General features: G+C 37.4%; 5 protein-coding genes and 1 pseudogene across 7 annotated transcripts in view; 2 read left to right on the plus strand and 4 right to left on the minus strand.

Annotated features, from left to right (window-relative positions):
• Positions 1-25,099, plus strand: part of Hs3st-A (Heparan sulfate 3-O sulfotransferase-A) — a 55,670-nt gene that overhangs the window by 27,192 nt on the left and 3,379 nt on the right. For 2 of the 3 annotated variants that reach the window (XM_068291168.1, XM_068291169.1), the window contains 3 exons: positions 19,941-20,726; positions 22,251-22,635; positions 22,732-22,947. In XM_068291168.1, coding sequence (XP_068147269.1) covers positions 20,413-20,726; positions 22,251-22,635; positions 22,732-22,947 — 915 coding nt within the window. In that variant the 5' untranslated portion in view covers positions 19,941-20,412. Of the gene's footprint in view, positions 1-8,136; positions 8,280-19,940; positions 20,727-22,250; positions 22,636-22,731; positions 22,948-25,099 lie in introns of those variants that run through there. The other variant, XM_068291170.1, reaches the window with a different exon arrangement.
• LOC137577306 (probable salivary secreted peptide) lies at positions 7,089-7,524 on the plus strand. Its single transcript, XM_068290738.1, has 2 exons — positions 7,089-7,286; positions 7,357-7,524. The coding sequence occupies exons 1-2, from the start codon at positions 7,089-7,091 to the stop codon at positions 7,522-7,524; spliced, it is 366 nt and encodes a 121-aa protein (XP_068146839.1).
• On the minus strand, positions 12,934-13,937 carry LOC137577329 (very long chain fatty acid elongase F-like). The gene is made up of 3 exons (XM_068290761.1): positions 13,876-13,937; positions 13,629-13,813; positions 12,934-13,571 (listed from the first exon to the last, which is right to left on the minus strand). Exons 1-3 carry the CDS (start codon positions 13,904-13,906, stop codon positions 12,966-12,968), a joined length of 822 nt encoding a protein of 273 aa, XP_068146862.1. The 5' UTR covers positions 13,907-13,937; the 3' UTR covers positions 12,934-12,965.
• LOC137576895 (very long chain fatty acid elongase F-like) lies at positions 14,838-16,011 on the minus strand (annotated as a pseudogene).
• Positions 17,034-17,936, minus strand: LOC137578100 (very long chain fatty acid elongase F-like). Its single transcript, XM_068291743.1, has 3 exons — positions 17,906-17,936; positions 17,665-17,849; positions 17,034-17,552 (listed from the first exon to the last, which is right to left on the minus strand). Exons 1-3 carry the CDS (start codon positions 17,934-17,936, stop codon positions 17,037-17,039), a joined length of 732 nt encoding a protein of 243 aa, XP_068147844.1. The 3' UTR covers positions 17,034-17,036.
• Positions 18,719-19,621, minus strand: LOC137578102 (very long chain fatty acid elongase F-like). The gene is made up of 3 exons (XM_068291746.1): positions 19,589-19,621; positions 19,341-19,525; positions 18,719-19,276 (listed from the first exon to the last, which is right to left on the minus strand). The coding sequence occupies exons 1-3, from the start codon at positions 19,617-19,619 to the stop codon at positions 18,719-18,721; spliced, it is 774 nt and encodes a 257-aa protein (XP_068147847.1). The 5' UTR covers positions 19,620-19,621.

A 25,099-nucleotide genomic window follows, 5' to 3' on the forward strand; every position in this document is an offset into this window, starting at 1 on the left:
TACGAAACTCAGGTGGAAACTCTGGCCAAGTGTTTAACCCAGTTTGCACTCCATTCGCCTACCCATCCAACTGCTGTTTTTTTTTTTTTTTTTTTTTTTTTTTTGAAGTAACGCAATTGGCAAACTCTTGGTTCTGATGCCGGTGCCTGGTCCTGGTCCTCGTGCTGCTGATCCAGCTGCAGTTTCTCCCTTTCGTTTTGTTGCCTTTTGTTGTTTTGTTGGTTGCCGGTTGCCAGTTGCTTGGTTTTGGTTTTGTTACCATTGTTGTTGTTGTTGTTTAGGTGCACGTAATTGTTGCAGTACTTTTGCTAGCCTCGGCTGACTCGTGAAAAAGTTATTAAAATGAAAAGGCAAAAGCAAATCGATTATGCGAGCCAACAAAATCCAAAAAAGAAAAGCCGGCAAGAAATGTGCAAAGTTTGCCATAAAAAGTTTTTTGCCTTTTTTTCTTCCTCTCTCTCTCTCGCTCTATTTCTTTTCGGTCTATTTTTTTTTTTGGCCGTCCGATTTTTTAGAAACGAAACTTTAAATTGACACCGGAATGGTAAGCCAAAGCCGAAGTAAAAAAAATAAATAAATAGAAAATAAAACCAACACCCAAAAACAAAGTGCAAAGTTTTGTATTTCTGTGTGAGTGTGTGTGTCTCTGTGTCTGTGTCTGTGTTAGTGTTATGTTGGCTTTAGAATTACAAAAATGATAAGCTGGCTTTTGCCAGTGTCACGCACACATTTCGATTAAGCGCAGCATCGAAGAAACAAAGAACCCAAGGGCCATGGTGGCCTTATGACCAAGGCTCTTTCTTTGGGGCCAACATGGCGTATGAGCAACAATAACTTTTCCATCTCCCTCTCCGTCTGTTGTTGTGCTTCGACTGGTGCTGGTAATGTGAGTTTAACAACTGAATTTGTTGACTGACATTTAAATTTGCCACACAATTTGCATTCTTTTGGCCTCAGTTTCGAGAATTTTATGCAAATAATAAGCATTCCGTTTTGCCTTAGCGGATGTTGATGTCTCCATTACTTGCTTACCATGTCTAATTTCGAGTAACTTTGGTATTTTTCTTTTTTTCTTCTGGTTTTTGTTCTTTTCGAAAACTTTTGTGCCTTTCGTGCCTTTCGTTTTGTTTCCTCCTTGTATGTATGTATGTAATCTTGGCAAACAATTTTCAATTTCAATTTGAATTTAATATGGCATTTGGCTTGCACTTTTCTGGCCAAAAGCAGGGCAATTAAATATGAAAAGTAATTCACATTGTTTGCCAAGTTTTTCCACACTCACCACTCAAGCACGTTCTCGGGTTTTGGTGTATGTGTGTGAGGGTTTATGTGAAGGAATGTGAAACTCATTTGGTTGGCTTATCAACAATTCTCTGCAGGACTTGGTGACAGGAAATGTCAGCTTAAATTATAAAGGGAAGAGTGGAATAGAACCGAAGGAAAAAACAACCATGAACAAAGAAAAATCGAAAAGAAAAAAAAAAGTTGCGAATTGAGTTCAAAGCAAAGCCAAATGCAATTTGCATGCGCTGGGATTGGAAATAATTTTATGGCTCTGTGGTTCACCAGCCAAGTAATCCATTTCCCCCTCACCATCTCACCCCCCCTCTCTGTCTCTCACTCTTTCTCTCTCACTATTCCCACGCACACACAGAAATGCCATTCAAGCCGCCCAAATACCAATGAACTGAGAAGTGAATTTCGCATTCATTGAAAATGTCTTCTGGCAGCTGGGCAAGGGGCCAAAACTTGTGCCAATTTAACTTGAATTTATATGCACCATGACAGCCAGATCGAGTGGGTGGCGGTTGTGGTGGGGTTGTGTTGTCTTCCTTGCAATATGAAATAGGCACTCCAGTTTAAGTTCCTACCCCTCCCCACCCATAATCTCCTTCCTCTGCCAATCGAGCCACCCATCAACAAGTGTCGTTGTGCAAAATGTGCAGCGTAATTGTCACTGAATATCTTTTTGGCTGCCCAAGTGGCGTATACGCAATATCATTGTCAAAATGAATATACACTGCCGAAAATAGATGATAGGAAATTATAAATTAAAGAGACTACACATTATGTATTTTATATAATTATAGAAGCTATTAAGTGAAAATATTATTAGGTAAACCTTCTATGAGTTCTATGAGTCTAGTTCATCCTTAATTCTGATATTGAAGACATTAGCTATGAATGGATACTATCAGAAAAGCCATCAAAGACCGTCCTCTGAACTAGATTACAAATAAGTATAAAATAATATAGTCTTTAGTGATATTTAGCTAAAGGTTCCAAGACGTATCATTTTCGCTATTGTATTTGATGAAATACTAACAACTTGTTAAAACTTAAGGAACAAAAGCAGAACTTCGAATTGTTGGAGAATTTCATAGAAATTTCTGCGTTGCATCATAACCGGAAGTTGATTAATTTTCTAAATATATTTCCAAGAACTTAAACAATAGCTATGCATATTCAACAATTGATCAGCAGAGCTTCATATTCTATTGGGAGGGAAATTCGTAGAAAAAAAATTTCTATAAAAAGAAGAAAGAATTCCTTTCTTTAAGCCATTCGGTACTCTCATGCCAACATCAAATGGGACATTCTTAAGAAACCGGATGTTTACTTACACACACATAAAGGAATAAACAAAATAACTTCCATTACTTAATTTTAATTATATTAAAGCAGTTTCTTGCAGTGCACGTATTAAAGACAGACGAGAAAATGAAAGACATTTGCCACAGCCACTGCCTCTTTGCCTCTCTTGCGGCTTTGACAGCACCGCCAACAGACACTTGAGGCGTCCCGTTAACATCGTTTACCATATTTACGCTTTAAATGGTATTTATTTGCAGCTCTCAAGTTGGCAGCTAAAGAGGAAAGTGAGTGGAGTGAGGGGAGAGCGAGGAAGTGGGAAGAAGCGTTGGACTTAGTTGTGGCAGCTGCTGTCAAATGCGCCACTCAAGTTAGATATTGTCAAGACGGCAGAAGCAGATTTCAGTTGCGGCCTTAACCAAGCCAACATTATTACATTAAGTGGCTTTTATCAAATGTCCTTAGTCATGAGCATAAACATATGAGGCAGATGGTTACAGGGATGGGATAAGCTCCTAAGATGGGGTCAGTTTTATATGCAAAAAAACAAAGAAAATCCTCGAAAAATGAAGCTAATAAAAGGATTTGGGCAGCCCATTTTGCTTATTAAGTATAATTTTAAAGAGGCTTTTCAGAACATAAAATCAAAAAAAAAAAAAAAAAAAACTTCTCAGCTCTAATTACATTTTGGCTACCTCTTGTTATTCTTGCTGTTGTTGCTGAACCAATTTTCAAGCGTGAAAACTATGACGAAAATGAAGTTGTTTGGCAGTTTGTGTATGCCTTTGTTTGCCTCTGTCTCAACTTGTTAACTTTGGTGGGAGGTGTGTTTTTTTGTAGGGTGGGGTGGAGTGTTGCTCGTTGTTGTCGCCGTTGTAGTCGTCGTCATCGTTGGTGCCTGATGTTGCTGCCGTGCAGTGTCAACAGCAACAACAACATCAACTTGATTTCATGCACAAACAACGTTTCCGCTATTCACTCTCTCTCTCTATCCCTACACACACACACAGACACACATACACATTTACTCACACTGTCTTTCTGTGTGTCCTCTTTATCTATCTCTTTTTCTCCTCTTTGGCATTGTGTCAGCCGTAATTACACGCCACGTCTGTTTCATTTACTACTCCTCCTTGCTCTCCTACTCCTTGCTGGTCCTCTATCTATCTACTTGTTCTACTCATCATCCTCTTCCTCTCTTGCTACGCCACCTCTTTTATCCACCTACTGTGGATACACCTCACCTCTGGTTATTGTGTTTACTGTGCGTGTTTTGTTTCGAGTGCCATTTGTTTTAATTAAAAATTATTTAAAGTGCTTTAACAGTAAATTGCTTCAACAAGATGGCAACCAGAACCCAATGACAGTAAAGTTTTTAAATAAATAACTCTAAATGATCAAATATGAATTGCTCTCTATTCAATAAATTGTTTTGTTAAAAAAAAAAAATGTTTAGTCTTTTAAGAAACTTAGTATATGGATTTAAATTATCTGAAATATTTTTCATTAAATTTTTATCTCTAATATGTTGGCTCCAAATCGTTAAATCGTTTTCTTGTATATTTCTATCTCCTTTAACTCCTGTTTAGTCTGTAGAATGCATTCTATGGAACAACTTGGCTCCCTAGAGTATGCAACAGATAGTCCAAGAGCTCACTTTAAAAAAGTTTATTGAAATTTTGAAATGTCCTGTGGATAAAATGAATGAATTACTTAATATATAAAAGTACTTAATCTATTAAAGTTACAAGTTATTAATTTGTTGACAATGAACACTTTTTCATCATATTGCATACCTTAAGGAGCAATGTTCTCCCAGTTCAAAAGACCTCGATTGCCCATTGCATGTAGACTTAGTCTACCGAAAATTAAAGTTAATAATTTTTACAAATGAATGTGAATTAACGAAGTAGTTTAAAGAAGCAGGATAAAAGATTAACGAAAACTCCATTTAGCCTCCATCACCCTCCCTAAACACAGGTATATATTTGATCTGCTTTAAGCGGATGGGAGAAAATCTATTCCCTAATTAGGTCTACATTCGATCAAGCTCGAAAAGAGTTCGCTAAAGAGTTCTTATTGTAAATAAAATTTAAAAAAAAAAGTACAGAATGTTAGATGTAGATATAGACACCTACTGCTCCTCCATACATCAAGGAGCATTGACTATCTTTGTGGAAGCCATTACGTTTGGCGTAGGTGTCATACCTAGCTGGTTAAACAACTCACTTGGGATGGCAAAAAGGATGCGTCTCTTTACCATTTTCTATTGCAAATGCTGCAAGGTAAAAAATATTCTTGTAACTGATATATATATATGTCGGTACATATACCCCTTTGCTTGTTGTATTGTCTAGGGTATAAAAAACTGAATAAATTCGAACCAAAGTGGAGAACAGTAAAAAGAGAGACAGCAATTTATTGCTTTTTAGGTATCTCTATTATGCTTGTGGCATTTTATTGTCCACCTAAATTCCATTTTTGCTGATTTGTTTGCCAAAAATCGTTTTTTATTTTTGCGGTAAACAAATACATGCACAGATCTATGCACACACATACACATACGCACACTCACACACACACACACACGTATTCGCCGTAGACACTTAACAACAGTTCCCCAACAGTTTTGTTGTTGTTGTTGTTCTTGTGTTTGTTTGTACACACAAATGAGAAAAACCAACGTGGCAACCATAAAACACACATACACGCACAATCACACATACACACACACAACACACAGACATTCTCATGTTTGCACAATAAAATTTCAACAATATACGCGACAGGGTCTTTGTACTTGAGTAAATTGGATCTGTGCAACGGGGCATGCCACCCCGGTGGTTCTGTACCCAAACCTCTGCTAGCCCCTACCCGATACCCCTCATTGTATTTCAACCAATGTAGGTGGAGATGTTAAAATTAAATAAATATTTGCCTTAAAGCTTTCCAGGGCACAGAAGAAACAAGCGAAAAGCGTAATGCAAACCCACGCAGTGATATTTAAAGCGACACACACACACACACACCCACAACCCGAAATAAGGCTTAGCATCAAGAGAACAAAATAAAAAAAAAGCCTTCTTTTGCCCAGTGAGACATTTCTTTGCAATAAATGTATTTGAATATTTCATATCTTGGGTTATTTCAGTGCCTTTTTAATCATTGCCAGATGCTCGACAAAATGAGGCTCGTCGTTTTGTTGTTGTGCTCTCTTATAGGAGAAAGGGTACCACAGCTTGCGATTGTCTTTCAAGGGACATAAAATCCACCTTCTCTTGGAGAGTAAAGTGAAGATTGTGGGAAATTTCTGATATTTTAATGTAAATTAAACACTATCCGTTTTATCCATTTATTTTATTCAAAAACGGTTGAATTTGAATGGAAAATCATTATTTTATACAGAGATTTTTCTACACTTTCCGTAAATTGCTTGTCAGAAGAAATGAAAACTGAATTCTAAAGATTCTTAAGCTTAGACGTGTTCCTTTTAATAATTTAAGGATCTTTATTTGACAAAAATAAAATTTAACGAATGCTTAATAAACGAATCGTTATATGAATTGATAAACGAAAAAAGAAGACGCAAAGAAAGTATACAAAGTGCGAAATCTTTGAAGAAAGTGAAGCTTACTTTTAGGTACAGCAAAGTTAAAATTTTAGCCCATTTCAATGGGTAACATTTAGATGCTAACTGTAAAAAAGATGCAGGGTATACCAGATTCGACATTTAGATTTTCATGTTTTAAATGCTTTTTAATTCACGTAAGCTTCTTATTTTAATTATCTTTATTATTGCCAGCAATCAAATAAAAAACATCGTGACTTTTACTCTTTGGTTAATAATTCCTCCTTTTTTTATTGCCTGATAAGTTAAATCTGTGCTAAAAAGAGATGACAATATTTTGCAATTATAAAACCAAAGGGTTTTCAATATTAACTTTAAAAAATAAAGCAAATTCTATAATAAAAACTAAAACGATTAAAAAACTAAACAGAAAAATAACTTTAAAACTTTTGTTTTGATATTTCTATTTTTTTTTATTTTATGGAGTTTGATTTTATCAAGAAATACAAAAACCCTTTATTAGTTGGGCTCCCTCATGTGGAACCATTCAATGGTGAACCCCTTTTTGAAAATTTCCTACTTACGCTCTAGTTTTTTTTTATTTTATTATTTTTTTGGGGCGCTCGTGAGAACCTTTAGAATTTCTGCTATTGAATAAGACTTTTGAGACCTTTTCAGTCGTTTACTTGTATGTCTTGAATACATATTTTCTTAATTGGGGGACTTACTTAAAAGCAGCTTTAGTTGAGGGCAGCAGTTGCTTTTATTCAAACGGCATTGGCATTGTTCTCTCTCACAGTGGTGAGGGGGGTGCAAAACAATTGTCCGTCCGCTGGCAAGGCGAGGGCATTGTTCATTGATGTATTGAGGCCCTATAAAAACCGTTCGATTGAATTTATCAATTGAATATATCAACTTAATTAGCAATATGAAAGTTTCTTGCCTAGTTCTGGTTGTGGCCATCGTCTCTGTATCCACTTTTTGTGAAGGAGCTGGTCGTGGTGGAAGCAACAGTATCACCTGGGGAGCTCGTAAATATCGGGATACACTTTTGAGCCGAGAAATCTTAACCGAAAAGTCTAGATTTCTGCGAGTTGTGACCCGTGATTATGTGTTCAGGCAAAAGGTTAGTTAGACATGCATATTTAAAAATTTTTGCTTTTGCAATTATTATTTTATTCACAACAACAAAACAGTGGCCCCGTACCATCACCCAAATTGTGATTACCGATCAGATACGAAATGGCGAAGGGGGCTATGCCACTCTGGTAGCTGGCGGACCAATGGCCACATATGCCAAAATCCATTTCAAGAGCCAACGCAACAATGGTTTCAGTTTCATTGTGGACATCTATGGCCAATAGACTTAATAAAAAAAAACAATGGTTGTTTGTTTTAATTAACAACAAAATAACATAATATCTTTTCATCAAATTGATATTTAAGTATATATACATTTACTATTTTATCTGATTCGTTGCTGCCATCTGTGTTTATTGTGTTTTTGGTAATTGTTTATTTGTTTATTTGCATTGCTAGCATTTGCATTTCGATTCTCCAATCGAGCATATAAATGTATCTTCTGCTGCAATTAACAGTGGGGACTACCCTTACACAAATGAGCATAAGCGACTTTTGTTGATGTTTAGTTTGTAGAGTATTAAACTGAGTTTTTGCTATCGTTCTAAACTTTCATTAACAGGAGAAAGGAGAAAAGTTGTGGAAAAAAAGCTGTGTCCCAATATTAGAGTTGAGATTCTGGCAGGTATGTAGGTTATTCGGAATTTTTATCTCGCCGCCATCTGCATCTTACTTTACCTTCTAGATTGGAAACCTCCCATTTTCTGGCCAATATTGCTGGTAGTTTTCGTTTGTGAGGATTATTTTTCTGGAAAACCGGCAGTGCCACAACGTTTTTGTGTTGGGGCTTACGGTGCTGCCAAAAGTGTCTCATTTCCCGAAAGTTGTTCTAACCCTTGGTGAAGGTACGGCAAGGCTTTAAAGGCGAGTGGCCTTATCTAACCTTCTGCCGCTGCTGACCCAGACAAAGCTTGGCCTTTAGCCAAATTCTGGATACTCCTTGCTGTCACCCAAAGCCTTTCAGCGACTAAACTATGGGGTAAGTGCCTAGTGTATTATGCGGTATCAATTCGGTGGTTACAATCTTCCAAGCGTTATTTTATTGCAAAGAAGTTCGATCTATATTAAAGAATGGTTATTGCTATAATGGTTTGCTATATCAATTTTAGGGTGTCTAAGCTTAATGACACTGATGTCAGCCTGCAAGTTAATATTATTATTTTTTTTGTTGTATTTATTGCTGCAATGGTTGCTGCCGTAATTACAGCCCATTAAACTCAACGAGACAACCGCAAATTTTTGGTTGTTGGCAAATGTTTCTTTGGGCCCTTTTAGCATTTACCAAAATACCAGGCACTTCGATTAGGCCTCGGCCACCTAAAAGTCAAACAAAATCCAATCAATGTTTCACACACACAAAATCTACATATACATATGCAAATTGGAGAGGGAAAATACACATACATGTATAAAATTTAATGTATTGGCTTCCCATTCATGTATGAAATGAGTTGGAGTTTATGGTAAGAGCAGTAGATGGTGGAGGAGCAGGCAACAGAAATCCATTGATGCGAATTAAAATTTTAAGTATGCCTTCAAAGCAACAGACAGTCAGGGTAGGGCAGGGTAGGGCAGGGCAGGGCAAATGGGCGCGTTCTATTAACGCATGTTTTAAAGGCCTTGGTAATAAAAGGATTTGAATGGTTCTGGAATATGTTCATCATTTACAATGTTGCCAATGCCATAATGGTCGTTTGGGGTGCCATTTCGATGCAAATTTTTGTTATTTCTGTTTTGTTATTTTCATTCAAGTTCACTCAGGTGTCGTTTGCAGGTGCAGATCAGATTGAGGTTGAGGTCATGCCAAAGACAAAAGGCACAAAGGAAGAGGCAAAAAAGGAAAGTCTGAAAGCGATATAAAAGCTGACATTATGTCAATTTCAGTTGCCTTTTTGCAAGTTGGCCTTGATTGGCAGGGAAAAACTTTGTACCTAGAACTCTACCCTCTATGGCAATTTTCGGGACTACCTGACACGCACATTTTGTAGAATGCATTTTGCATTCAGGCCCTTTATCATGCTTTACCTGTCTTAGCCACACACACACACACTCACACATATGTATCCATTGTCCGGGCTGAGAGGCAGAGAAGCAGAAGCTTACACCGGTGAGAGTCATACATTATGCAGGTTGTTTGTTATCGTTCGATAAAAGTGTAAATTATGGGAAAGTTGCCAAGTTGCCAATACCTTTAGGAATTTATACTCACCTCTTACACATTCTCTCGAACCGCCTTCTTAAGCTTTAACCACTCAATTGGCAGTTGCAGTCGCTTAACTGTGTGTGTGTGTGTACTTTTATACCCTTTTGAAAACGGGTATAAACTTTAAACCTTTCACCTTCTTTTAAAACATATCTCTGAGCGACATGATAAATGCTTTTGTGAAAATTGACCTTAGCTAGTTTTATTCGATAACAATTTCTTTTTGATTTATCGAATAAATACCATCGCCATTTATATTCTTAACTTTAAAACACAGACAATCAGTCTTTTCGATTCATTGTTTAAGTAAATTGCTTAACTAGGTTCATTAAACATAAAGAACTTGAAATTTAAAAAAGAAATTCTTGAAAGCATGTGTTCAATCTGACCATAGGCGATTTCACTTTGATGATGAAATTGAAAAGAAACTTTTCAATGGCTCACTCAAGTGAGCCACTCTCGGACGGCTCTCTGGATGCACATAGTGCCGCATATCAATGCAACTGGAGGGTACTGAAAAAAAAAATAATAAAAATTCCCCCACCCACTTTCAATTCTTCTCCCACTTTTTATTGCCTCCATTGCAACACAAAAGACGGAATCAAGTTGGTCGAGATATTTCCTCGGTATCCGTATCCGTCTCCATCTACGTCTTCATCGTGTTCATTTCACAGGCAATTTTGTGCGTTTTTTTTTTCTTCTCTTATACTTGGCCTGAAGTGTGGATGTGTGTGTGTGTGTTTGTCTTTGTTCACTTTTTGAGAAAGTGTGAAAACGGATTTCAGTTTTGTAGCTCACGCCCCTTCCTCCCAATCCCCCAAAAGACTTTTTGTTTTTCAATTGCTTCGCATTTTGCCATATTTGCTGCAATTGTTTTCGTTTCACCGGGAGAATGCAATTGTTGCCATAGCTATGTATGTAGCTAAACATCTGCCCGTACATATGGATGTACATTCATATGTACCCACATACAATACGGTAAATTTCCGGCTTAAGTTTGACTCGTTCAGCTGCAGGCTTTAGCTATAGCACAGTTATGATGCCTTCCTTTTCCTCCCAATTGTCTTATCAGCTGGTCTTGTTGAAGAGGGTAGAGAAGGAGGAGGAGTAGGAGAAAAAACACGACATGCTGTCAGCTTGTTATATGCAGTTGGCAGACTCTCTTACACACACTCGCACCTCCCATTCTATGTTTCTACCTCTCTCTCCGTTTCGTTTTGTACCGTTTCGTTTCGTTACCTCCATTTCTTATGCTTATCAAGCTTTTTCTAGCCATAGCCAACAAACGAGAACACACACACACACACACACCCGCCCACACACATAGATGTAAATCCACTTGGAATAAACCAGGTGTGTTTGTGTGTCTGTGTCTGATTGCCTACAGTTGTTTTTCCGGCCAACAAGTTCTATACTTAAACGCCTTTGCTTTCCACTACCATTTAAGCCAATGAATAAATACTTTGAGCTCAAAAAAAGAATGGATTTTTAGATTCTAAATGTTTTATGTGAAAGCATTTAAAAGCAACAGGATACACTGATAGAAACACAGATTAGTAAAATCCAAAATCTATCGTTTATCGATAAACCGAAATGTGTAGATTTTGTGAAATACAAATTGAAAAACTTTAGCTTAAAGCAGTATGCAAATTTGTTTCAAAGTGAGTTTATAAGTCTTTTGGGGATAATCGACACTAAAGTTTTATACTTGTTTCTGCAAATGCCAAGCAAAAGTAATTGAAACAAAGTGGTTAAATAAATTTAAGAACTTGCAGAGAGTTTTCATGATTAAGTCTAATTTGTTTATAACTTTTCGGCATAGAACACAATTTTTAGGAATTTTATGATTTTTTTGAAGCCACTTAACACATACAAAGCTTAACAGGTGTAAGCAGATGTAAAAAGGATTCCGTTAAATGCTTTTCAAGCCCTTTAAATCTCGTATCTTCGCGTAAGGAAGATTATTTCATTTCTAAGAATCTAAAATTATTTTCAATCGTGGGTAAAACATTCAAAGTTTGCTATTAAACTGAAAAACAAATTCTGTTTATTTCAAATTTATCGTATCTAAATTACTTTTAATGTTAAAATAAATACACTGTGAACTACTTTGTTGCAACAAAGTACCTTTCATTTGAAAGGATATATGCATAATTAACTACTGATGAGTTTGTTCATAATTTCTAGACTAGCTTCATATGTTATTGACCGATTTTAAAAAGAATTTGAAGGAAGAAAGAGCGGATCTCTAAGAGGTGAAGGTACTCCTCGGTCGATACTCCTATAAGAATAATCCAATGGTAACTCCGTCACACATCGCAAGTCGTATTCTTGTTTGATAAGAAGATAGTATATCCTCAGAAGAGGAAACTTTAAATGTCAAGGCTGAAGGGGACACCATTATAAACCACTTGAAGGACATTGTAGATCAGCATGGCCTCTCTTACATTATAGGGTTTCCGATATTCCATATAATCCTTTCCCAATTTGAAAATAACGTACATAGAGAGTCCGGCGAACAAAAGTGATAGACATGGTGAAGAGATAATCGGCAAGGGTGTATCTTGTAGGATCTGTGACCGGGTTAGAGACTTTATCGCGTAATCTTTTTACCCGAAATAAAGGTGTACACAACCTTGGAATACATTTCGTTAAAAACCTTCATTGCGAGTACATACATGTTTTTATAGGCAACGAAATGAATTTGGATATTGGCTTATTTAATTCACATGAATAAATTAATTAACTCCGCAGTCAATTGTCAATTTGAATCATTTATATGTGTTGTGAATTGTATTAGGCGCTTCCGCATAAGGTCTGTGGTTCGCAGACATAAGATCAGAGGACATATTATTTTGTCTAGACGTCAAATGATAGAGTTTTACCTTTAACTATTGTGTTTTGGATTTTATCTATTTCAAAGTTCTCTTAAAAGTTTAAAGTCAATATTAAAGCACTGATCATCTTCGAACCGAATCAAGTGTGAGATTTTTACCTCGAAGATAATGTTTGTGGCGATTCCCTGCTGGATCCACCATTGTATGATCAGTATCAACAGCCGACTAGATCTAGCCATGTCTGTTGATCCGTCCGTCCGTATGAATACGCGATTTTGACGTCTGTAAGTGCTTAAACCACAAAATTTGGTATTTTCACTCGTTAACTACTTTTCGGTATTGCTTCATCGGAGGGGAAAGATTCATCGTCAGGGTTGAAACTTGAGAACAACAGAATTGTGGTGAGCAAGACAATTTATGCTAGACAAACGTTTAGTTGTCGAAAATTTAAAATATTTGTTCATTTTGTGCATGGTATGCCACAGTCGGCGAGGCTTCTCACTCACTTCATTATTGATTCTGAGTGTCACTGAATTAACACAGTTGCCCCCATTGCATGTATTTTGGATTCAATCAATTAAAAATATTAAAAACGCAATAAAGCCAACAGTACTTTGACTTAATGTTAATACAAATATGTACATAAATGTACATTTTGGTGTTTAATTAATCTTTTTTTTTTTAATGGTCTCAGATAAGTCTTAAAGTAGAACGAACTAAATAGATAGAAGAAAATCATTCCTTGCAGCATGTTTATGTAAAGCATGGCATGTGGTACTCCACAATCCGGGCGGGAGAATACTCTTACATAGAACGAATAGAAGAAAAGGATTACAAACTGAACAATCTGTGTCAGTGTAATATATTTCTTCCACCAAATGCTTGCCTTAACTCCAGGATACTCAGCCGAGAGGTAGTAATAGAAGTACATGATTATGTGAACGAAACTATTGAGCAGGCCCAGCATATTCAAATGTCCGCCAGTACCGAACGCACGGCTCAATGTATATCCGCCGCCTACCATAAAGACATGATGATAGACATGCAAAAATGTCACCTGTTTGTAGCTCTTGCGCAGTGTGAAGAACACGGTGTCCATGAGATCGAGAATTTTGTTGAATACGAAGGCAAAATGGACAGAGCGCTCCAAGGTCTTTCGCTCATGACCCTGGGGAAAGGTTTCCATGCAATGTAGATCACATATGCCTACAATGATTAGATAATAGAAGGTCTGCAAATTGAATCATCTACTAAATCAACATTTTTACAATTAATATCTCAGACTCACAACTCCAAAGCAAATGGCATTGTACAAGACCTGCAGCAGATTGTAGACCTGTAAAACTCTTTTAAGTTTATATGGCTGGCGATTTTCCATATACATTCTGCCCACTTTCAGCACAAATATAAGATATGAACTCAGTATCAGCATAATTGGCCATGGTGAGTCCAACAGAGGCAAGGGATTGGGATCTACACAAATATAATTATTGATTAATTTTACACAAAGGTTACTATTATATGCCACATTTTACCTGCTTGTGGAATATACAAAAAGTTCAACATTTCGAACAAAATTGTGAATGTGGTCGTCCAAATGATTTCAATAGACTGATTGGAAATGCACTCTGCTTAATTATTGGCTTGTTCCAGTGAGTTAATTATACGATTTTTGAACCTCCTTTGCCCCTGGTGAGAGCATATTTTGCAGTCTGTTTCCAATCGTATTGCGCTAATGAAATGCAAAGAATTCGTACGACTATTCTATATATTTACTTGCCCTTGGGACATTTAATGTAATTCTTATAATATTGTCTCACATTCAATTTGTTTATGTTTGAAACACTATTATTGAGGTAGAGCAGTACCAAACTAAGTGAATTCATTAAGCGAGATTAAAGATCAACACGTGAAAAACTTGAATCAATTGAGATTGGGTGAATGTACTTCTTTTTCAACATAAATCGCCATTCGTTCTCAACCCACATTGGCGAAGATGTATCTTCTAATGTTTAGGTCCTTAATCGCTTTTATGTTAAAACTTCTACATTAATATTTTCATCATCTATATGTATCACCGATCTATAGCTAAAACTGAAAGCTCAGCCGTTTTAAACTTGATTTACATTTTTCTGTTGCCTATTTCTAGGCTGGAAATATAAAGAATTCTTAGAATTGGTTATCATTGCTAACCAATACAAAAGGGACACTAAATTCAACTCAATTTGATTATAACCGTAAAATTTCATTTAAAAAAACCAAACCAAAAGTTAATTGGTTATGAAGTCCATGGCAGAGTTGTGAATATTTTTTATTTTTTCTTCCTCGATTAGTTATTGTATTGCTAATAATTCTGTCTCACATTTTATTTATTCACTTGGCCTTGTCGTATTTTTTAAAATTCTCAAAATATTACCTTCACCTTTGATTTCTTGTTTTCTATTATTGAAAAAGAGCAGCAGATAACAACGTCTGAAAATAACAAGAAATTGCTACGTTCGCTATTACGTATACGAAAATTTATTGACCTAGGGAATATGTATTAAAGCGAATTGTTTATAAAATCCATAGACAATGTTAAATGCCAAATTACAAGTCTCAGATTGTGTCATTTTCGCTGCGTTGCAAATGACGTTGTTAGAAAAAAAAACTAAGTTTCCGAAGGCTATAAATAATTCAAAGTTTCTAATTGAATGCAAGATATTACGTTTTCTTGGACTTTGATAGCATATAGGTTCTTATGTAGAAATTACTAAACATTACGATCAAGAAGATTCCGGCTCCAATGAATCCATTGATTAGTTGTGGATTCACATAGCAGTCCTCCTGCTGTAATGTCCAGAAGATGTGGATAAGTACGCTTATGAATTGAACCATCTGCAAAATGGTTATGTATTTTTTCCACCACAGACTTTTACTTAAATTGGGATACTGTGATGCCAGATAGTAGTAGCTATACATGACGGTATGAACAAAAGTGTTGGCGGTCGAAACAGTCACCGGCAAGCCGCCGTAGCCATTGACTCTAAGAGTTAAGAACGAGGCCATTGGCATGGCAGCATGATGGACAATGTGGAGAATCGTGATTTGTTTGTATTTCTTGCGCAGCACAAAGAATATTGTGTCCAAGAAGTCGATGTATTTGTTAATGTAGTAGGCATATCCGAGAATACGTTCCCATTTTTCACTCCGTGATCCAAGGGCGAAGGAGTCATGCAACTGAACTTGTAGGGTTTGTGAATCATAATCATCGTCACGATCTAAAAATAAAAGCAAACGAATCTCTCTTATGTTCTGTGTATGTAACTGATCGTCGATCTTACCATAATCACCAATATCCCATTATAGGCCACTTGAAATAGATTGTAAAACTTAAGAATGCCACGCAATTGATAAGGTTGACGTTTTTCCATAAACCGTCGGCCTAGTTTTAGGATAAACAATAAATAAAGGCCCGTTATGATTGAGACAGGACCAATGCCATGAGTCAAAGGCAGGTTCAAGGGATCTGAATGTGAAATCAATGGGTAATTAATATTATTTTTTTTTAAATCCTTTAAAGCGTCTTCACCTGCATGAGGTAAATTGAAAATGTCAAACATTTCTCAGCTGTTGCAATTTACTAACTAAGCTCATGTACGATTTTCACTTGAGTCTAATGCGAATAGAACTTGAATAAGAATTGCATGGGTTTTTAAGAATGCATTTTAGTACCATGCAAATTGTATATATATGTTCACCCTTTATATATAGGAAGTCGGCAACGTCACGATGAAATCGATTGTTGTTTTCCAGTTGTTTGTTTCGGAAGAACACAGAAAATTTGAATTTCGAAATAATTGTTTACCACTCGGTCCGATTCTAAATTATATCGTATGAACTGAAATTAAACCATATTTTTAACCCTTTACAAAATATTGTTTAAAGTGTCGTCTGCCGTTTCCCAAGACCTGAGTTTTGAGTTTTTTCAATGATTTCATCAAAATAGACCACTGTGCATACTGCATTGCCAACTAAAAAAGTAAAAGGTACTATGGATTGCAAAAAAAGGGCCAAGGGACAAAGAGCTATTTTTGAAATTTACAACTATATATTGTAGCAGGCTTTCTCACTTAAGGCTTTGTCATTCTCTCAGAGAGAGAACATATTCAGAGTCTAAATGAGAGCGAAGTAAGAGAGAGCTTCGAGTAAATCTGTGTTGAACAAGCTTGCGAATTGGCCGTACTAGTAAGTATATAGATTATAGAACAAACTTGCATATAATTTAAACCCAATTAACCTATTACAATATGCAATTGATACTTCAGTGGATATTGTATTTTAAGTTGACTCACAAGCGCAATTGTCCCTCTAAATTCTTTATTCTCTCTAGCTAATGCCACACAAAAGAGTTCTTATATGCTGATAAGGTGACATAAATAGGCGCATAGACACAAGGACACAATTAAACTATAGGACATAGCCGCATTATTGTTATTTAAAACCTAAACACCCACCCAATTGGAGCACATTTTAAAATATAATAGCTGAAACATCAGGTGGCTAAAAAAGTTTCATCCTCTGGAATTCCCCTAAGGACCAGAGCTGACCCTTATAGCCAAAAAAATGATGATGATTCTGCTACATATTATTTCGACTCATATGTAACAGAATACCAAACACAGATTGCAAAATATAATAATGCATTATAAAATTATCATTTCTTACTTTTTTTCGATTTCGAATAAACATAAGTTCTTATATAGAAATTGCCAAACATTACAATCAAAAAGATTCCAGATGCAATGAAGACATTGATTATATTTTTATTTACATGGCAGTCCTCCTGCTGCAAAGTCCAAAAGATGTGGCTGAGTCCGAGGATGAACTGAACAATTTGCAGTCTGGTTATGTATTTTTTCCACCCAATACTTCTGCTTAAATTGGGGTCCTGGGATGCCAGATAGTAGTAGCTATACATGACGGCATGAACAAAAGTATTGAGTGCTACAAAAGTCGCTGGCAAGCCTCCATAGCCTATAATTCGTAGGGTTAAATACGAGATTATTGGCATCGCTGCATGATGAGCAATGTGCAGGATCGTGATTTGTTTGTATTTCTTGCGCAGCACGAAGAATATTGTGTCCAAAAAGTCGATGTATTTGTTAATGTAGTAGGCATATCCGAGAATACGTTCCCATTTTTTTCGCTCCGTGATCCAAGGGCGAAGGAGTCATGCAACTGAACTTGTAGGGTTTGTGAATCATAATCACCGTCACGATCTAAAAATAAAAGCAAACGAATCTCTCTTATGTTCTGTGTATGTAAGTGATCGTCGATCTTACCATAACCACCAATATCCCATTATAGGCCACTTGAAATAGATTGTAAAACTTAAGAATGCCACGCAATTGATAAGGTTGACGTTTTTCCATAAACCGTCGGCCTAGTTTTAGGATAAACAGTAGGTAAAGGCCCGTTATGATTGAGACAGGACCAATGCCATGAATTAAGGGCAGATTCAATGGATCTGAAAGTTGTATACATTTAGAGTAGAGTATACAAATTCTTTAAAAGATTCCTCACCTGCATGAGGTATATTGAAAATGTCCAACATAGTGCAGCTGTTGCAACTTTTTAACTAAATTCGTGTATCACGTTCAAACAAGTCTAATGCGAAAAGAACTTGAATTTGAATTTTAATTAGATGGATTTTAATTTTCAACTTAGTACTATGCAAATTGTATATAAATATTCATCTTGAATTTGAGTAGACATTCGGCAGTTCATAATGAAATGAATTTCTGTTGCTCTTTTGCTTTAAAAAAAAATTTAGTTTAAGCTGTGTACCCACACTCAAATTTGTATGACAAACATATCAGTTTCGTCAAACACGTCGAAGATAAAACCAGTTCTATTTGCGTCAAACGAGAAATAGATTGATTGGGATAAAAAGACTTCACTTTTAATTTGACGTTATTGAGGTAGAGTAGAACTCAATTCGTGAAATGTGTGAAAGCAACTACAATGGGTGACAAAAAACTTTTTATATGCATATGATTTTTAACTTATTAATTTGATAAAAATGATGAATGCTCATCAATTAGTGTATGGGTATGCACCCATACATGCTGAATGCGAACAGAAATTTAGTTTCCCCTCCTTTATAAAGTCTTTTGTTAAATACATATACCTGTAAATTCTTCAATAATAGATAATACTCTTGCCTACGTCTCCAGTCAGGAAATATAAAACAGTTATATGAATTATCAAATAATAGAAAGGAAAAATCAAAAAAGTACTTCAAATGGATGCTACTTCAAAATATCAATTAATTGTATTAATCAGAATAATACCAATTTAATTAGTGTCGATCTTGCAAAATACAATCTTAGGATGTTACTTATTCTTCGACTTTGAAAGCATATAGGTTCTTATATAGAAATTGCTAAACATTGTGATCAAGAATATTCCGGCTCCAATGAATCCATTGATTAGTTGTGGATTCACATAGCAGTCCTCCTGCTGTAATGTCCAGAAGATGTGGATAAGTACGCTTATGAATTGGACCATCTGCAAAATGGTTATGTATTTTTTCCACCACAGATTCTGGCTTGATTTCGGATTTTGTGATGCCAGATAGTAGTAGCTATACATGACGGTATGAACAAAAGTGTTGGCGGTCGAAACAGTCACCGGCAAGCCGCCGTAGCCATTGATTCGCATAGTTAAATAGGCGGCCATTGGCATGGCAGCATGATGGACAATGTGGAGAATCGTGATTTGTTTGTATTTCTTGCGCAGCACAAAGAATATTGTGTCCAAGAAGTCGAAGTATTTGTTAATGTAGTAGGCATATCCGATGAAACGTTCCCAATTTTTAGCTCCGTGATCCAGGGGCGAAGGAGTCATGCAACTGAACTTGTAGGGTTTGTAAACCACCAAACATATCACCATCTAGAAAGCATAGAAAGCATAATGACGCTAATGGTAATACTTTAGAAGCGATCTCCGATATTACCATTAAAACCATGATCGCATTGTAGGCCACTTGAAATAGATTGTAAAACTTAAGAATGCCCCGCAATTGATATGGTTGACGTTTTTCCATAAACCATCTCCCTAGTTTTAGGATAAACAGTAGGTAAAGGCCCGTTATGATTAAGACGGGTCTATAACCATGCATCAAAGGCAGATTCAATGGATCTAAAAGTAAATTCCGTTTATTATATACGTATGTATGTTTTAAATCCTTTTGTGACTTTTTACCTGCATGAGGTATATCGAACACTCCCAACATTGTCCAGTCGTTGCAATTGAATGACTAAATTCACGAAATTCAAATCAAATAATTCGTAAACTCGAATTTCAATTAGTTTGAACACCTTTTATTTTTATGCTAACTAGGTGAAGCATTTATTCTCTAACTAAATTCTTTATTTTGGGTACTTCAAAATAAATGACGACTATAAAATGACAAAAGCATTAGGGATCATGGCTACTCAGTCTACACTGAGTTGGAAAATTCCATGACGAATATTCTTTAAAGCTTTGATGTGTGATTAAATGAGAAAGAACAAAAGCCAATCTTAATCAATATTGTATCTTTTATATTTTATAGATTCAGAGACACTCTGAAAAACGGCAACGTTATGAGATCAGCAATTGCAATTGCATTTGCCACGGGACAGCCTGTTCGCAAAGAAGTATCAACGATCTTTGAATAAAGATTGAAAGATAATGGGCTTACGTTTTATAACCAAGAATAGACGGGGTTAAAGCCTTAACTGAAACTGGAACTGCATTCGTAATTGCCTGAAACTTAATTAGATAGAGCTGCAAGAAAATAACGAAGTAAATCAGTGAGAGGATACAAAAAAGGGGCTCCTTAAGTGGGCTCCGGGCTCTGGGTGGCCCATAAATTTAAACCAAACCCAACTACCCACACTCTGGTCTCTTGGTCAGTGGAAGAAGACGTGCAAAAGCAACGTGCTGGCCAATTAGTTGGCTGCAGCCGCCAACGGCTATCATTTTGGGGCTTCAATTGAGCTCCTGCTACCCCACAAAATCAACCTCAACTGACTGCCTCACTGATGACTGCCGCCAAAAGACGTGCGGGCAGTGGCACAAGCAGCAGCAGTAGCGGCAGCAATGAGCAGCAGCCCCTGCAGCAGCAGCAGCTACAACAGCAACAACACTATCAAAATGCCGATCAGCAGTCGTCGCAGTCACATGAATACCAACATCTGCTGCAGCATCCTCATCACCATCTCAACCACTATAGCAGCAGCAGCAACAATGACCACCCGCAGCAATACCACCAGAGACATCAGCCACAGCAGCAAAACCATCAGCAACATCAGGCGACATTGCGCGATTGCTCTGTCAAATTGCCGCTGGATATTCTGTGAGTATTCCCTTTTTGACCCTCCTACCTTAGGTCTGTCTTTGTCTCTCTTTCAGTGTGCCACATAACAACAAGCTAACAAATCATTTAGGGTTACGATAAGAAATCCATAAAAAAAAGAAGAAGAGAAAAAGTAGATATAAAAAGGTCCATTCCCCATTGAATTGTGACCGGGTACGGTTCGGTTCGTCAGTCGTTTGTCGTTTCGTCTTGGCCAAAATGGCCGCACGTCTGGATGGTTTAATAAAATTTACATTTTAACAGCAGCAACACAAATGGAAATTGCATTAACTTTAACGGGAGGCCAATCGTTAACGTTTTGCTCATTTCGTTTCAATGTTTATATTATCATGTCTGACACTCTCTCCCTTTGTGTCTCTGTGTCTGTCAGTTTAAGCTGGAATTAACAACTTTTGCCTATTCATTCAGTCTTTCATCCTCCATTCATTCATTCATTCATTCATTTATTCTAGCAGAGACACAAATAAGATGGGAGTTTGTCTCTGTAGGATAATGGTGCAAATGCCACAGTTTTAAAGGCAACATCAACTATGCTGTTGCTGCCGTTCAGAGCCGATTCTAGAGCTCAAAGCCTGTCAACTTAGATGCGTGACAGGCGACAGCTGAAACAACGGTGGCAACAGAAGAAGAAGCACCAACAACTATTCGAAACAGGCAAATGAAAAACGGGGGAACGTGGTGCGTTTATGCAGATCGCTGTCAAGTGGAAGGCAGGCAGGCAGGCAGGCAAAAGGAAAAACAAGGGGGGATGGCGGTCGCGAAATGAGGCCATTTCTCCAGCCCACTTCCTCCTTGTTACTACAAATATAGAGAGTGGTAGGATGGGGAGCGGTATGTGGTAAACTTAAAGCATGTCGACTTCTTGTAGAGTTCGTCGGTGTGTGTGTGTGCGAAAGCGCGCCACAAAACGAGTGAAGTGACTCCTGGCGGGCCTCCAGCGTTAGCCGTAGTGTGTCGTTACTTTTAACGAGGTGTCGCATGCGGCAACTAGATGGGCGGGGGGGAAAGACTGCCTGTTGCCACATGGTTTTTTGTGCCCCACATTTCTTTTCGTCCTTATCCTCATCCTCAACTACGGCAAAGGTATATGAAAATGCACTTAACGGCAGGTCTAACTCTGTCTTCTGTCTCCCTGTTTTGCGGCATGCTGCAAATGAAGTCATCCATTAGACGAGTCCTAGGACTCCTCTCCTTATTCCTCCCCCCCCACTGTTTTCTCTTATACTTGTGATAATCCTGGCTGTGTTTCACTGTGTGGTCTAAGCGGAAGCGTTTATAATGGAATTCGCTTAAGCACTGCCCCATAGACGAAGGCCGCAAGGCAAAAGTGTCGTTGAGCTAATTTCGCAACACCAATTCCAATGACGACAACGACGACGACAACAACAACGACGACGACAGCAGTCACGACAAGAGTGGTCGAAAGGCATCCATTAGTTTAATTGTCAAGCAGCTCTAATCTATTTCCTTTTTCACCTCCCCTTTCACATTTTCCTTTTGCAGATGGCTACCCAAATCGGCCATGCGTCCAGTGGGTCCTGACACATCGCACACGGATTGCATACTCGTCGTTGGTGTTTCCCGTCCAAAGTTGGCCGTTGTCTTTCTAACGGTTATGCTGATCTCACTGTTTCTCACCTTTCATGTGCTCTACGATAGTGCCGTCTATAACATACAGGCAGCTCAGGCGGTACATGAGAGGCATCGCCTCTCGTTGGCCGCCTCGGCATCAGCCTTGGCCTCACCGGCTGCATCGTCGACGGGTCTGTCTTCGAATCACTTGCCTGTGTTTGTGAAACCTGTCACCAGTTCGAATCAACTGAGCCATCCCATGGTATTCCCTTCGAGTCGTGTGCATTTTCCTAAAACATCGCGTCGTTTGCCTCAGGTAAGTGTTAAAAAAAATAAAAACTAATTGCTACAATTTTGTCATTACTTCTCATTTCCTGAATCGACACAATTTTCGTTTCTGCACTTTTTGTAGGCCCTCATAATTGGTGTGCGAAAATGTGGAACTAGGGCCCTACTCGAAATGCTGTATCTACATCCCCGCATCCAAAAGGCTGGTGGTGAAGTGCACTTTTTCGACCGAGACGAAAACTATCTAAAAGGTCTGGAATGGTATCGCAAAAAGATGCCCCACTCGTTTCGTGGCCAAATAACCATTGAGAAGAGTCCCAGCTACTTTGTATCCCCAGAGGTAAGTGAAATGCTTGTCCTCCCTCTCTCACTCACACTTTTTGCTTTGATGTCTAATTGGCAATTAGGTTTTGTGTGTGTGTATGTGTGTGTTAGCCTAGTTCCATTGCACATGCCTGACCGTAATTATTAATTAACTGGCTTTGGAGGTCGGTCGCCTACACTTTCTGCATCGCCAGCTGCCATCTATCAAATTAAAATGAAACGCTTGGCCATGTCCCAACCAATTTCCGTGTCCATGTCCGTACGAATTTCCCCCCTCTCACCCAAAAAAAAAAAAAAAAAAAAAGAAGGTAAACCTGCCTGCCATAGAGATGGCTGAGCAATGTTGGCAAAGCGGAAATGTTTTGCAAATTCATTTGCCAAACGCCGTCATCTAACACCCAAGTGGATGAATGTTGTTTTTTTTTTTTTTTTCTGTTCGGTCTATCTATATTTATTGCCCGCAGAGTGTACCAGAAAAATTGGTTTTGCCTGATGCAATTTGTTTTTCGAAGTGGTGCCGCATCCATAGAGTGGCACTCAGATCCGGACCTATATATTTTTGGGGTTCGCGACGTAGCTGAAGCCGGAAGTTGCATGTGTCATATGACGACACGGCAATATTTTATCCCGTTTGGTTTCAATTTTAACTGCTGTGCGTTGTGAGTTGCAGCTGAATTTGCTCCATTTCAATTTGTTATGCACCTGACACGGCAAAAGGCAAATGCAATGGTTGTCCTTCGTCTCCTTTGCCTTCTACTTTGCCAGCGTCATTTTCTTGTCCTCTTTTCCATTCGTTGGTAAATCTTCATTAAGGTCGTTATTAATATTTATCGGCACACATCCGCTGACTTACGTCAGCCCGCGCTCAATAAACAGAAACCCCCAAAGCTGGCACATTAAAGTGAGGGCCACAGCATTAAAGTTATTTTTGTTAAGCTTTTCTTTTATTCAATTTCACTGGAATCATTATGTTTCCAACCAACTAGCTAAGCGAGACAAGGCACTGTGGGCAATTAGGACATTTATTTTGATGGCTATAGAAATATATTTTTAAAAAATGCAACTAATATAAAACTTACCCTCGTTTTTATACATATTCAACTATTTTTATTGTCAACTGCTCAAATTGCTTGCATACTTTTAGGCTTTCTTTTTAGTTTGTTTTGGCAATTGCTGTTAAACTTTAATTATTTAATGATTAATTCTTATAATTGATAAGTTTATTTTGTTCAAAGGACAGTTCAGTTGTTTTTATGTGGGAAACAAAATTAATAAACTCACACCTTTTTGAAATTTTTATATTATTTCTTAATTTACTATCTCTTCAAATTTTGCCATACATTCATTTTGACGCTATATTCTTAATTAAAGCGCCAAACACAATTTAAATTATAATACGATACGAGGAAAGTTTCACCCAAATATTAACCCAGTTAGCTTGTTATAAAAGGTTAGATTCGATACAAATTACAAATTTAATATAAAAAACTATCATATTAGTAAATTTCATAGGGATACACCTTCTTTACCTATTTTAACTATATGACAATTGGTCCGATCCGACGATTTTTACACTTTATCTTACCCGGTTTATAAGTAGCTCAAATATCAAGTTTCATCGAAATAGCTCTTAAGATGGATTAGTAAAACGCATACGCACCGACGGACATGGCCATATCGACTCAGCTTCTGATGCTGATCAAGAATATACATACATACTTTATGGGGTGGGAAACGTCTCATTGTGTGCGTTACAACCCTCTGCAAGGGTATAAAAATAAGCTATGTAGTTATAAATAATGTGATTTTCCCCATGGTGTACTTTAACCTGGACCATTTATGGGAATTTTCTTGCCCCTTGGGATCTATTGTTATACTCATGCCATTTCATGTTGACATTATTTTTATATATATAACTTTGTTTCCCGTCTGTTGCACTTTAAATATTTATATGAAAATGGTTCATTAAGATGAAGCTGAAGTTTTTTTTTTTTTGTAAACTTGTTGCACACTTAGAGGTCCTCATTGAAATTGATTAACTTTATTTACTCGGCTCGTTTCGCCCATTTGCACGGCTATTTATACAACGTGGCAAATTCAAGGACTGAGAAGCCTCCAACCCAATGGGAGATGGGGGCTGGGCTGGGAGGTCTGTCGACAATGTAAGG

This window comes from Drosophila tropicalis, unplaced genomic scaffold (genome assembly GCF_018151085.1).
Source record: "Drosophila tropicalis isolate 14030-0801.00 unplaced genomic scaffold, ASM1815108v1 contig_593, whole genome shotgun sequence".
Lineage (NCBI taxonomy): Eukaryota > Metazoa > Arthropoda > Insecta > Diptera > Drosophilidae > Drosophila > Drosophila tropicalis.